The 14,116-nt window shown below is 46.6% G+C and overlaps 1 protein-coding gene across 1 annotated transcript in view; it reads right to left on the bottom strand.

The window, feature by feature from the left end:
* Window positions 1-5,953: 5,953 nt before the first annotated feature.
* The window catches only part of LOC128300325 (putative transcription factor SOX-15), a 53,844-nt gene continuing 45,681 nt past the window's right edge, over window positions 5,954-14,116 (bottom strand). The window contains exon 3 of the mRNA XM_053036348.1: window positions 5,954-9,301. Coding sequence (XP_052892308.1) covers window positions 7,302-9,301 — 2,000 coding nt within the window. The 3' untranslated portion in view covers window positions 5,954-7,301. The remainder of the gene's footprint in view (window positions 9,302-14,116) is intronic.

Consider the following 14,116-nt stretch of genomic DNA (forward strand, 5'->3'; position numbering starts at 1 on the left):
GAGCAACCAAACACTTGATTTGCGAAAGATTCGCTTGGCTTTCTATACAAAAAGATTGAAAACACTTTGCGCAAACACTATGCCTAGTAGGCCACTAGTAAGGCACAAAAAAAATCACTCAACACAACCATTCTCCGATACAACACATCACCAGATCACTAGATCATAGATTTTACCACGTGCACTTTCACCATCTGAATTAATCCACTATTGTTTGACGATTGCATTCACATTCACTCGTTTTTAAACGCATATTTGATTCATTAGGGATAGATCACTTAAGAACAACACCATATGATCCGAAAGCTACCGAGCAAATAGAAGGACTGCACCGGCAATTAAAATCCGCAACATTGTGCCACAACCGCCCGAAATTGACTGAGGCACTACCGATCGTATTGTTAGGATTGAGATCAATGATCAAGAGAGATAATGTCAAACAAATGATGAGCACGATAAGGTCAACGATAACAAAAGCAAGTCGTACGTACAAGCAGAATTAGGATCATGCACGCATGTGGGGCTGCGTATCGATGCCGTATCGATCCCACTCTCTCCCAAAAACACACTCCAGGCGCAAGAAGATTCTCTCCCGATAAGCACTACGACAGTGCCTGACCAAAAAAAAGTACATCACACGATATGGTCGCGTGACCGCAATACCGGAACGATATTGTTACTAAAGGGAGGGAGTGATGTAGGGAACTGATCGATAGCAGGAATCAAGTAACTGCTCGACGCATAAGGGAATTGTCCTAATGCGCCAAGAAAGAACTAGGATTAAAAAAAGCTCTCTTACAATCTGAACGCTGAACGAATAAATCGATTTCCCACAACTCATCCGAACCGTCTCCGCATGTAGTAAATTCTGTGCAAGTGCTAACCCCCAATCAGGTGCTAAGCTAAACACAGGACCTAAAGACTGATAAGCACTTAAGACACAGGCTAAGCATATGAACTGAAGACTAATTCGTCACCATTTGCCTAGACGACCGATATACTAGTATTAAGTATATGCACTAGAGATTCTATATGCGCAAAAGGGTAATGGTTAGGCCAATATCTAAACATCTTTAGAATAAACACACGATCTCCTCAGATGTCAGTGAAAGCTTGAGGAGTAATCTAATCAAAAAACTTCGACAGCTTCTCCATCTTTCACCTACTCTACTAATGTGTCATCCAAAAAGACTGTGGAGATCACGAGCAACTTACCGAAAACTTCACCTTCCAAAACATCTCTTTTCACCAATTAGTCTGCCATTTTATTGCAAATCATATCTAAATAAGAAAATAAGGGATGTATTGAAGGGTTGGCCAAATATGAGCTTAAAACCTTGAGTTAATATTACAGAGAGAGGCCCTATCGTAGGTATTTTGCTGGTAGTGAATATTCTGTTTTACACAATAAGTTGAGCAAAGACATTGAGAGTCTTGGCACCGCGTAACCAGGCTTCAAGTTATCAATTGGGAGGAGAAATCGCTAACTTTCACTTAATTTTTGTTAGTTGATTCATTTACTTTGTAGTTTAAATCATGCGAAAAAGAGAAAACAAAGAAACTTCTGCCTGTGATTTGTCCACAAACTACCATCCAAGAAGTCTTCGCTAGCCAAGCTCTCAAGCAGCATGAGCATGGAGTAATGTGATACTTACGATATTACAAACATTTAACGAAGGTTCGATCTTCAACACTGTTTCCCTAGACTCCCGGATATTGTGGGGCCTCTTAGACCCGGGAACGGGAAGCCTATTTTCGCAACAGCAGCAATCCCAAGCTCGCTAGAAATAGTACGCAAATTGGATACGGATCTGGACAACGCTAGCGCAACCCAATCGCATCCGATTCGATCGGTTTACGGTTTACCGTACGATCGTTCCGGTGGGAAACTGCTGCCGTTCGGTGTTCCGGGGTGTTCCAGCGTCGCAAAAACTTGTCGAAAACAAGTGGCATACCTGCAAGTGGTGACCATACGTGCAGCAGGCACGCAATGTAATGGTGAATTAGCCTTTCCCTTGTCGTAACATGAAACTTGCTGCAGCGCGTTAGCCTGCGTGTGTGATTGCTTCCCGTATTGCCGTACGCGGTATCGCCTCTCGAACTCTCCTCGCGGGATGAATGAAGCGAGGCCTGTTAATGAAACGCTGTGTCTGTTGGCGAAATTCGGTGCAACGATGGAGACCCATCGTTTGCTGTGTGTGTGTGTGTGTGTGTGTGTGTGTGTGTGTGTGTGTGTGTGTGTGTGTGTGTGTGTGTGTGTGTGTGTGTGTGTGTGTGTGTGTGTGTGTGTGTGTGTGTGTGTGTGTGTGTGTGTGTGTGTGTGTGTGTGTGTGTGTGTGTGTGTGTGTGTGTGTGTGTGTGTGTGTGTGTGTGTGTGTGTGTGTGTGTGTGTGTGTGTGTGTGTGTGTGTGTGTGTGTGTGTGTGTGTGTGTGTGTGTGTGTGTGTGTGTGTGTGTGTGTGTGTGTGTGTGTGTGTGTGTGTGTGTGTGTGTGTGTGTGTGTGTGTGTGTGTGTGTGTGTGTGTGTGTGTGTGTGTGTGTGTGTGTGTGTGTGTGTGTGTGTGTGTGTGTGTGTGTGTGTGTGTGTGTGTGTGTGTGTGTGTGTGTGTGTGTGTGTGTGTGTGTGTGTGTGTGTGTGTGTGTGTGTGTGTGTGTGTGTGTGTGTGTGTGTGTGTGTGTGTGTGTGTGTGTGTGTGTGTGTGTGTGTGTGTGTGTGTGTGTGTGTGTGTGTGTGTGTGTGTGTGTGTGTGTGTGTGTGTGTGTGTGTGTGTGTGTGTGTGTGTCTGTGTGTGTGTGTGTGTGTGTGTGTGTTTGTGTGTGTGTGTGTGTGTGTGTGTGCACACAACCACGGAGGCCACCGTTCGAGTCCATTAATCTCGGTACCCGCCGGCACAGGGGTTGGTTGGAATTCGCTGTATTCGTATTAATTATAAACGTAAAAGTGTATCATTACAAGGTTTTTAGCTACAACTGGCTGAAGGGGGTTGTTGGCGCTGGTGAAAAAAAAACAAAACAAAACAAATAAGTGCCTTCTCGCCAGTAGGAAAATCCGACACTATCGGGGCTCTACTCTATTTCACCGACGCTACAAGCGCGCGGGACATGTTGCGCATGTTACGGATGTTTCCCTGCGCTCCATTCTCCGACTCGGCGAACACCTGGGCCGAAGCAAACAAGATGCCTTCCATTCGTACGGTTAACGGGTGCCCGAAGCCACCCCCGCGCCCCAGGGCGTACGGTTGCGGGTGGCATGTTGTCCTCTTCCTTCTGACACGGCCATGGGGCCGCACGGGGGTCAGACTAAGCTCCCCGAGTACGGTGTTGCGTTACGTTGCGTTTCGAAATGCGTTTTTCCTTCGGATGTGTTCAACTCCTTTTTCTGTCTCCCGCAACGGTGTTCCGCGCCTAACGTGTTGATATGAGCCGTATAAACCCGAGCCACATGGGTGATGAAGGTGTGAAGGAAGCGGGAATAAAAGGGCGAGAGGTTATAAGGGGTGGAAAAGCAAAATAGAAAAAGAAAAATCACAATCAACCCACAACCGAATCTGCTGCAGATCAAAAGCATGGAACTTGGTGCACCACCACACATAAAGCGTTCCACGCGACACGAAGGCTCCCTCTCCCCCTCCCACCATTCCCTCTCGAGGAAAACCGTGGGAAAATTTTGATTGTTTTTCTGTTTTCTTCTCTCTGCTCTCTGCTTCCCCGTCTCGTCCCTGTCTCGCCGTACCGCATACGCCGCTGGTTCTCTGCTGTGTTCCCTGCTGGCATTAATTAAATATGCGATTTAATTTATAATTTTATCATCATTATATATAGCTCGCTCTCTGTTTTTCACCCTTGTGTCGTACTCTCTCGCTCTCTTTTTCCATCTTTTCTGTGCTGATTTCTCGTGTTTTACGATACAGATTACGTGCTGCATGTGTGTGTGTGTTTGTATGTATGGTTGTTTTTTTCTCCTTTCCTTCGTGTTGTGTGTAAGTTTTCTTCTTATTTATACTCGATTGCTCCCCCCCCCCCCCCTCTCATGACCGCCATCGCTTTTCCCTGTTCCCTTCGGTTGCGTATCGTGATCAGCAGCGGTAGTATTTTTAACGATCCATCGGCGCGTGGAAAGCTTTAAAAGGTACATTTTTACGTTTTTCTGTCGGTTTCCGCCTTGTTCTAATGCTTAATGGATGCGTTTTTTGTTGTTGTTGTTTTTAGTGCTGTTGAGGTCAAGAGTGCGATTGAGTAAGGTGCTTTAAGGGTGCTGATCTCGTGGTAGGATTGTTTATACAATTAGAATGAAATGTAAAAAATATAATGACGTGTGTAGAAAAGAACCGTTATCGGGGTTTTGTTGAATGGCCATCGAAAACATGGTCGATTTTCTGTTTGTTAAAGTTTTTCTTCAAACAAATCACTTCAACCAATCAAAGCAACCATTGGTATGACATGTATTCAAAGTACCTTGCACACAAGTTTGAGAACACAAAAATATAAAACACAATACGCTTTGACCCACCACTCACCCGACTTGATCGTTCACATAAAAATGGCGACAAAATCTAAGCGCCATTTACGCTAGCAAAATAAAGCGATTAGAGATTTGAAACCCCTTTTTTCTCTCCATTTTCACTTGGTTTTATGAACGCTCCAGTTATGATTCAAATTTACGACATTTCCGCAAGATAGTAAATCTTCCCCCACCCTCATTAATGTTTGGTTCCATTTTCCATTTGCTTCGCTCCTCTGTGGTGCTTTCTTTCCGCGTTCTTATCATTGGCAGGTGGATGCAAATGGGAAGCGACGAAAGTAAGAAGTTCTCTTTTTTATATCGCCCAAGTTTACGCGTTGGGTTGGAGTTCTTACTGGGTAGTTGATGATGTGTAAGGTTTTCAACAGAAAAAGAAAATCTCTAATGCTCAGTCGTTTCATAAATGTCATAAAATGAAAGCATTTGCAGTTTTGTTTTTATGTTGCTCGTTTTCATTGCTTCCGTAGCCGAACGACACTCGATCCGCGAGTGTGGACCCTTCGGAAGAAAAAGGGTCATATTATCTTCCGGGAATGAAAATCATTTTCCTTACACTACCGGCCTCTCTTCCGCCTTGCGCCAATGGCATGAAAATGAGTGTTTAAAGATAAAGAGCGGAATGGGTGGCGCATGAGGGGATGGAGAAGCAAAAAAAAAGGGTAACGGGGCGCTCCGATAGGAATGAAATGCCAGTCGTAATGGCTAGAAAGAAATAACAACGCCACCACCACTAACACACCAGGGGAAGACGTTTCGGGCGCATTTCCCATGAAAAACTGCCGAGCCGGAACGGAATAGCACACACATCGCGTTCCACACGCCTTCCACGAGGCTAAAGCTGATGGGGAGAGGAGAAAAGGAGCGGGGAGAAGAGAAAATCGGTGAGTTGCCCATTTGACCCGACCGGAACGGAACCGACGCCTGGCGTGGTCCGGGCTTTCTCCTTATCACTAAAGCATACCCGATTGCGCTCATGTTTCGCCCACACGGGGGTTGCCCCGATTGAGGATTGCCCGACCAGCAATGGACGTCGATGTGGAGGCAAGAGGGCAGAAGCACATTCCCCATTCACGCACCCGAGATGGGTGAAGAAATCTGGAGAAATATCATCAGCACTTAAAGCAGCTAAAGAGCACTGGAGAACCGGGGGAACGAGCGGGCGCATCTTAAAATTGCTAATGGTCAGAAGTCAGGAGTTTGGACGTGGAGTTGGATAACTCCGGATAAGATGGATCGCGATTTGTGCGCGAAATGCAGGGATTGAAGCTAAAGTGCTTCCAACGGTGAAGATCTTTTCGGAACTGAACAACAAAGTAGCAGAAAAAACACAGCTTTTGAAGTTTTGAACATTGAACTTACCCAACAAATCCTTGAGGTTTACTGAAAGAAACAAAAACTCAAAACATTTATTGGTTGAACATCTATGATTGCTTTTAATTTATTTTCACATTCATTCGGGAAGTTACGACTTAAACCACTTATTCACATACACTTACGCATTATCGGGGAACCGTTTTCCAACCGTTGACGTGAAAGTGACCTCCACGCACACAGACACACACACACACACACTCACAGACGCACGGAAATCGAAAAATTTGGCCACGGAAAGCGTGTGGAAAATAGCGACGAAACAAACCAAAAATAATAATGACGCCTTCCTTTTGCTCGATCATCCAACCAAACTCAAAAAAAAAACCCCAAAAACTCGTCCGCAGGTGACTTTGATGTGATTTCAATTTAATGATCGTAACATAAATGATTCATAGACTACGATCCACGACGCTACCTAGATTTACGATCTTTCGTTTCCCGGGCGCGATCATACACAATTTTCCCACCATGCTGGGGGAAGCTTGGGGGAAGCATGTTTCCTTTAACTCCCTTTTCAAAGAAATAATTAACAAAAACACATGGCGCATTTTCGAATCTTCGATCGTTAGCCACTCGTCAACGCAAGTTGTCGTCGGTCCCTAACGCCTACTCTTCTATTAATTAACCTATAATCATGTTTTTTGTTTCATCCACTAATCTACGATCATTATTCTACAGCGGAATGCGATGATACGTTTCCACTACTTACAGCTCGAAAGCTCTAGTGATTGTTCATTTTTTTGTCTTCTGTTTTCTTCTTTTATATCATTTATGTGTGTTTTTTTGTTTTGCTATAATTTTGTATTTGTCTACTTCTTCGTTCTGTACAGTATTTTCAAGTGGAAAGGAAATGGCTTTCCTCACGAAACATTCTAATAAACACCACTAATAAACAAATGTAGCACAAAAATACGATAAAAAAGTGTCTGAAATAAGGTGAAGATATAACTTATGCAGTGTTGCTATAATATGCGAACACTGTTACACTAATTACGTTACGTTACGTTTAGCAGCTACACTTGCTATTGCTCACTGTGTGCGAAAAGCAAAACCTTTGGTTCACTCGTATGCGCGTGTATGCGGGGTTCCCATTCCTTTGAACGCCCCCCCCCCCATGCTTAGAACATCGAATTGATGGAATTTCGGTGGGTGCCAACGAATGTGCCAGGGAGGGAGAGAAGGATCGGGGAGCGGTGAAGGAGGAGAGGTTATGTGATACTAATTTATCATATACAAAACATTAAACCTAATCGATTGCAGTACCGTAACGAGTGAAGAATGTGAATTTGAAGCCGTGTGAAGGAACGCCACAGCTATATACTGAAATGAAGCTACTACCTTTGGAAAAGGATCTGTCCTCTTGAGTATTTCCACGTTAAAAAGAATCCCTCGCTCTCGCTCGCACACTAGTTGCTGTAGCAGGTTTTGCGCACACCGGCCAGAATGTTGCTAAACTCGTCGTCCTTCAGCTGCTGCTCGTTGGCGACGTAGATGTCCGCCATGGTGCCATTTGGACCTAGCGGATGTACACCGTGCGGAACGGTGACGACCTGTGCGCCGGATCCACCACCACCACCAGCAGTTGCGGCAAGATGTTGTGCGTGTTGCAGCTGTGGCAGCGCGTAGAGGGCCACGGGCGTTGAAGGGAGTTGATGCGAACCGGGACCACCCTGTAGCATGACGTCCGAGAGCTTCGGAATGGTCTGTCCTCCGTTTGTGGGCAAGGATAGCTGATGGGACTGTTGGTGTTGATGCTGCTGTTGCTGCTGCTGTTGGTGCTGCTGCTGCTGTTGATGCTGCCCTTGCGTCTGATGCTGTGGAGACTGATGAGCAAGGACGGTACCGCCGTAGGCGTAGTACTCGCCCTGCGATATCCCATAGATGGAGCCACCCGCAGGTGAGGAGGCTGTCTGCTGATGGTAGGATGCACTGTCGTACCCGTTGAAGTTGTGATTACTGTCCGGATACTTCAGATACTTGTCGAGATCACGCGCATCCACCGCATCTACGTCCTGGCCCGCGAGGGGGTGCGTCTCGTACATGATGCCATAGTCTTTGTAGGCGTACGAGTACGTCGGCAGTGTTCCGTTCGGTAGTGACGCCGTACCGTAGTAGCTATTGAGTTGATCGTTGGCTGCCTGTTGTTGTTGCTGCTGCTGCTGCTGCTGTTGTTGCTGCAGGTGCTGTACATTGCTGTTATTGATCTGTGACATCTGTGTGTTTGAGGTGGACACTCCTGCGCCCAGTAATCCGTTGGAGTTTTTCAGCTGACTCGGAGTCCCCGGAGTGCTCGAGTTGTTGCTGCTGTTGCCACTGCTGTGATTGTTTGTACTGAGATGTGGACCATGGCTGCTCGTCGTCATGGTGGTAGTCCCGAGTGTCTGATGATCCTCGGATGTGGCCAATGGCGGGAAGTAGGTTCCAGTGACGATGTGGCCCTGGTCCAGAATGCTACGGTTCGTGCACATCACGTACATCCCGTTCACCATGGCTGTGGTCGTCGTCGACCCGGAACTCGCCGACAGATAGTTGCGCTTCTCGTGCAGACCGCCTCCGTTCACCAGTTGACCAACACCTTCGTACGAGTACCGCTTATCACCACCGAGCCCGAATCCACCATATTCACGCTTCACCAGACCGTCCTGCTGGTGGTGATGGTGTTGACCCTGATGATGCTGCTGCTGCTGCTGTTGATGTGAATGATGCGTCTCATGATCGTACGCATGTGACGGGAAGGTGGCTGGCAACTTCTGCTCACTCTTCACGCCATACACCCCATCGTATGTGAGCTTTTGCTTGCTCTTCAGGTCATCGTAACTACCGGCGTGCGCCGAATGCAGTCCACCGCCAAAGCCCGGCTCCTTCTCCAACTCCAACGGGCTCATCTCCGGTGTGGGCAGAGCTGACGACACGTCCTCCATCTTCTGGCCAGCGTCTCCATTGGTAGCAACACCTCCATTTGCAGCTGCGGCTACGGCGGCCAGCTTGCGACTTCCGACCGTCGGTGGGACGGCGATCGGTTCCGGACTCTGCGTGGGGCTCGAGTCGGGCGTGTTGAGTGCGTTGTTGCTGCCAGCATAATAGTGCGGGTTGTACGTGAACGGACTCATACGCTGCGATGAGTCACCGTCGCCGTAGTTTAGCTCACTTGGGGACGAATTGTTCACCGTGAGGTTGGCTCCAGCTGCAGAACCCTGACTGTTTCCACCGACAGTCGGACCTGTGCCGAGAGAACCTGCAGTACCGGCAGGTCCGGTACCGGGACCTGCCCTAGCTTTGGCGTGCTTCCGGCGCCGTGGACGGTACTTGTAGTTGGGATGTTCGGTCATGTGAATCACCCGTAGCCGTTCCGCTTCCTCCACGTACGGACGTCGATCCTGGGGCGTTAGAGAGCGCCACTTTTTACCTGTGGAAGGTAAAAAAGAAGGAAAACAAAATTAAGTTCTGAAATTGCTTTAAATTTTGACTATTATTGTATACGTCATACGAAGAAAATTTATCTAAAAAACAACTTCTATTAATGATCACACATTTCTTGGAAGAATTCGGCAACGACAACGTAAAGCAGTTTACTTTTCGCACTGCAATCACGATAAAGGCGCGTGCCAATTATATTCCGTTGGCATTTAGCTCACAACAGCAAAGACAGATAAAAAGACCATCGAACAGCTCGGATGTGCAATGCACTTCATATCAAACGAAGCAAACACCGCAGCAAAACGTGCCGCAATGCAACGAAGATGCTTCGGGCTCACGGGATCTCACACCCCAAAGTTTTTGCAATATTATTTCCCCGGCTTAGCTGCAACTTCCTCGGCTCCGGTCGTCGTTTTGCGCTGAAGAAGAAAAGGAGCAACGAAACTAGCGATGAACAACACGCCCGACTCACTTCCTATCGTTCGTGGGAGAGTAAATTATGTTCGGGCGATAAATAATTCTGCCCTTCACACACACACACACACTGGCGGTCCTTCTGGGCGGCATTTATCTCTTGTTGCTTCGCCCTTTCAAGCTCACTATCAGCAGGAATCGCGCACTATATGCAGACAGCATCCCCGAGACCGCGGCTCGGTGGCTGCCGTTCCGTTTGGTTCTCGGGTGGTTTATTTTTCCTTCTTTACCATCATCCGGCGATGACACACACACAGACGGTCGGTAGAGAACGGCACACGAAGCACAAAACCGCCCAATGCGATGACATTGGTAAATTAAGTTTGACATTTATTATCAGCGCGGCTTATGCTTGGTGATGTTTTGCTCTTTTCGCGTCGGATTGTTGCTGCTGCTGACTGTTTTGTGCTCATAAATCTGGCGATTGTTAGCCGGTGGCAGACGTAAGCCGGCTCGGGACGATGATCCTGGAGGTCCTGGTGGCCGACGGTTCAGAAGCGATTCGTTCGAGCTGTCGAATTCAATTTAGCAACTGTGTGGTAAGAGCAGCACAACACGTGCGTTGGGTGCTTGATTTACCGGGCTTCCCAATTACCGAATCTACTGCCCGTTTGGTGGCTTCCGCTTCGTTCCGGTTCGGCTGATTATCACACACCCTGGACACTTGGTGGTGATGATCGGGATCTTGCTGATCGAAATTTCACCACACAGAGATGCATTTAATTGATACTGATTAGACCTTGCTGGGGGGGGGATCTAGATTCGACTGGAGATGCCTTCAAGGGCCTGGAATTTTTGGCTTTTCTTGGCTTATTTACCAGAATTGCTCGATAATCTGTACTGGGTCTAAAGGAATGGTCCAGATATGATTTAATTTAAGGTCATGTCTCGTATACACCGGACAATATTACTTACTCATTTCTAGAACCTCTAACAATATACTTGTAGATTCGAAGAAATTTGGGCGAACACTCCAAGCTTTTCATGATCTTAGATGTCCGATGGAATATCGAGCCGTTTTTTATCTATTTCTTCAAGAAGACACAAGCTTCTGTTGAAGATATTTTACAAGATCCACGAAAATTATTGAGGATTCTTGAACTATTTCAAGGTCTCTGGACAAATCACTCCAGGATACCTTTAATACGTCAACTTAAAGTTAATCTTCTTCGAAAATGCCCCAGATCAGAGTTATGGAGTACGGACCTAGCTGATGTCTTTAGCGTCACCCTGTCAGAGCAACCAACGAACGGCACAACAAGCAAAACAATCGAACAGTTATGGGACAGTAAATTTGTTTATGCTTTCATACCCGCCATGCTGCAACCACCCTTTCCCCATATGCCCGGGTGCTTTCACATGCAACGAGCCCCCGACATGTAATGCGAAACCACGCGAAGGAGCAAAACAACAGCAAACAACAAACAATCTCGGCACAAACTATTATTCAAATAGACTTCGACTTGCTGCTGCTGCTGCTGGCGGTCATTGTACCGTTGTTCTTTCCCTCCCTCTACTATTTCTCCCCAGGAACCCGGACTGGGTTTTGGGCTCGTGCTAAATGGAGCTGGAACACGTGGTCAGCTTGAATATTAATGTCGCCATGTTGGTGAGTGTGCGGGCGGGCGCAAGCCGTTCGTATAAAAGCAGCAAACGGAACAACCAGAGGAAAAGCACTGTTGAGTGGTCCTTTTTTATGCATGTGTTGCGGATTTTTTTCTTCTGCTTTGCAATAGTGAACAGGTGCCCTCGGTAGATTGCGCGACGTGTTCCAGAACCGTTTTGAATGGTTTTCTTCCTGAGCTCCTAGCGCAGAAGACACGCTTCCCCTTTAGTGTTGGGTGAATTTTAATAACGCAACACGCGCTGATGTTCGTCGGCTGCCGTCTGCGGTCAAACTCCGACATTGCAGCATGCTAATTGCTTCTAGCTAGCGGTTTGTTCATGCTCTTCCACTCATCGACCCGAAGGGGAGCTTAAAATTCATCGCCACGAAAAGAAAGGCGAACCACCCCAACCGCTTTTGGGGTCTGCGATTTTGATCGTTTCGATGATTAATGCTCGGGATGCTTCCCCGGAGGGGGGGCATAAAGTCACTCCTGGTACGACATGGTCCCGCGGAAACAATGGCTGGTAATTAATCAACAATTACATTGCCCAGGTCGGTGGCATCCCACCGAGGACCGTACGCAGCAAATTGCCTCTTTTAGCGAGCAATTTAAGTTACAATGAGTTCATCATCGACTCAATCCAATCCGGCGGAATAGGAATTGCACACACACACACACAGAACTCAACATGTGTGAAGTTGGAAACCTTGTGCAAGTTTTATTATTGAGATCCCTGTTTTTTTTTTTAAGTTTTGTCCTCACGATCCGATTCGCTTTGAGGAAATCCCCTGCCTACATTGATCCGGAAATCCGATTGAGCGTGACGAAGGCGCGCAGGAATTATTGGGTTCGTTCGTGGCGTACACCACGCTCGAGCGCTGTGTAATCGTACATCTTTGCACTTCAGCGCCAATTAGCGTGCATAACGTGCAGGGGAGCAATTATTTTTGCAATTTTCGCACTCGTCCGCTTTGTGTGGAATGTCAACCGACACGGTAGATGTCATCTTCAGCGAGCGGGAAGTGTGCTTTTGGAGTTTTTAAAGAATTTAGCTTCATTTTAACCTGAAATACTCTCGGAAGATTGCAGTTAAATCTCGTTTTGTGTTAAAGTTTCCGATATACATAAGTGCTTTAGTAAATTCCTGAACACCAATAAGCTGTTCATCAAAGATCACAAACGAACGCGCAATTCCAAAAATGAAAAGACCAAAAATACCGAAGGTTCAAATCAAGAGTGAGAAGCATTTGGTTTTGTCTAAAAAATATTTATGCGCAACATACTTTGCAGTAACATTGCCTTTCTTATTCGCGAAATATATAAAACCCCGCAGCTCCGAAAAGCAAACAAAAAAAAAGGATCACAAAATCGCACAGCATTTTGATGAGTTTTGAATTATTCATTCGATGCACTTGCGCGGATGGCTAGCGGTGGCGCTCGCGAACTTTAATGGTGGAGAACTTTTTTGAGGCATTTTCCCTCCGTTTTCGAGCATATGCTTACCGGGGAGGGGGGGACAGCATAAGCAAAAATGTTGCCCAGTGTCCCGCAGGGGCAGAGGGCTGGAGTTACGGGATGGATTAAAAATTCTAATCAGTCACCAGATTTGGTGTTGCTCACTTTTCCTGGAATAGAGCTGACGATTTCAGTTCACTGCAAGCGGGGGTTGTAGCGTCCTGCGGAATTTATGATGCTCACCCAAAACGAAACAGTACTCAAGGCAAGAGCTTTTAAGCTGAAGAAGCGTGTAATAGCACGGGTTAGCAGGGCTGTAACGAGCATAAATAAATTTCATTGCTCCGTTTCCGCCCTGGCGCCACACGTTTTGTGGTGCTTTCCCGTTTCAGTTTAAATAATAGGATAATCCACCCCGGGCGGGTCCTCCGGTGCCAGCGCAATGATTTATGGATCGGTTCGTAGCTACTTTTAATAAAAATCTAATAAACTACCATCCTGGCCCCGTTCCCCTGCCCTGTTCAATGCGGTGCGCGAGTCACGATTTCGACAAATCAAATTCGTAAAAATGTAATAAATAAGTATTCGAACGCAAACGAGGGAAATGAACCGTACCGTACACGACAAAGTGCGTGCCCAATCAGAGCGATGAACCGTTTGAATGGATTACGCATGGGCAACCAGACAAGTCGAGAAGGAGAGAGATGCGTATAAAAAAAAACGATGGTACATACACTTTAAATCAAAATCGGAAAGAAGAACACGCACGCGATGGCAAGGAATCGTTGATAGACTATCGCCTTTGTGGCTGCGGGTGACACGCGCGCGTCCACTGGCCAGCTCATCGGTGTTGGCGGGCTTTATGGCGTCTTCCTGACCGCTCTTTGATTAACGCGGGAGACAAAAAAGAAATCAACTACGAATGGTAGGTGGAGACATTTACCGCTTTTCCGGTGCGTTGGATAGAATTTATTTCGGAATGAGTTTTTTTGTCCAAACCCTCAAAACCCTTAACATTGCAATATCGGCATACAACAAAGAGAATTCATGTTTTGCTTCAAACATTTCTCCATTCAACAGAAATGTGTCATTCCAGTGAATGTTATCATAGAAAGTAGAAGAAACCCTCTCTCTCTCTCTGTCCACGACCAACATTCTCAAAGATTCGTTGGAGAACGTCGCGTCAAGCTGCTTATCAGTCTTTAAGTTGGTCATTCAGTTGTAGTCGTTGGTATGACATATACAAAGTTTCTGCTTATTACATT

This window comes from Anopheles moucheti, chromosome 2 (assembly GCF_943734755.1).
Source record: "Anopheles moucheti chromosome 2, idAnoMoucSN_F20_07, whole genome shotgun sequence".
NCBI lineage: Eukaryota > Metazoa > Arthropoda > Insecta > Diptera > Culicidae > Anopheles > Anopheles moucheti.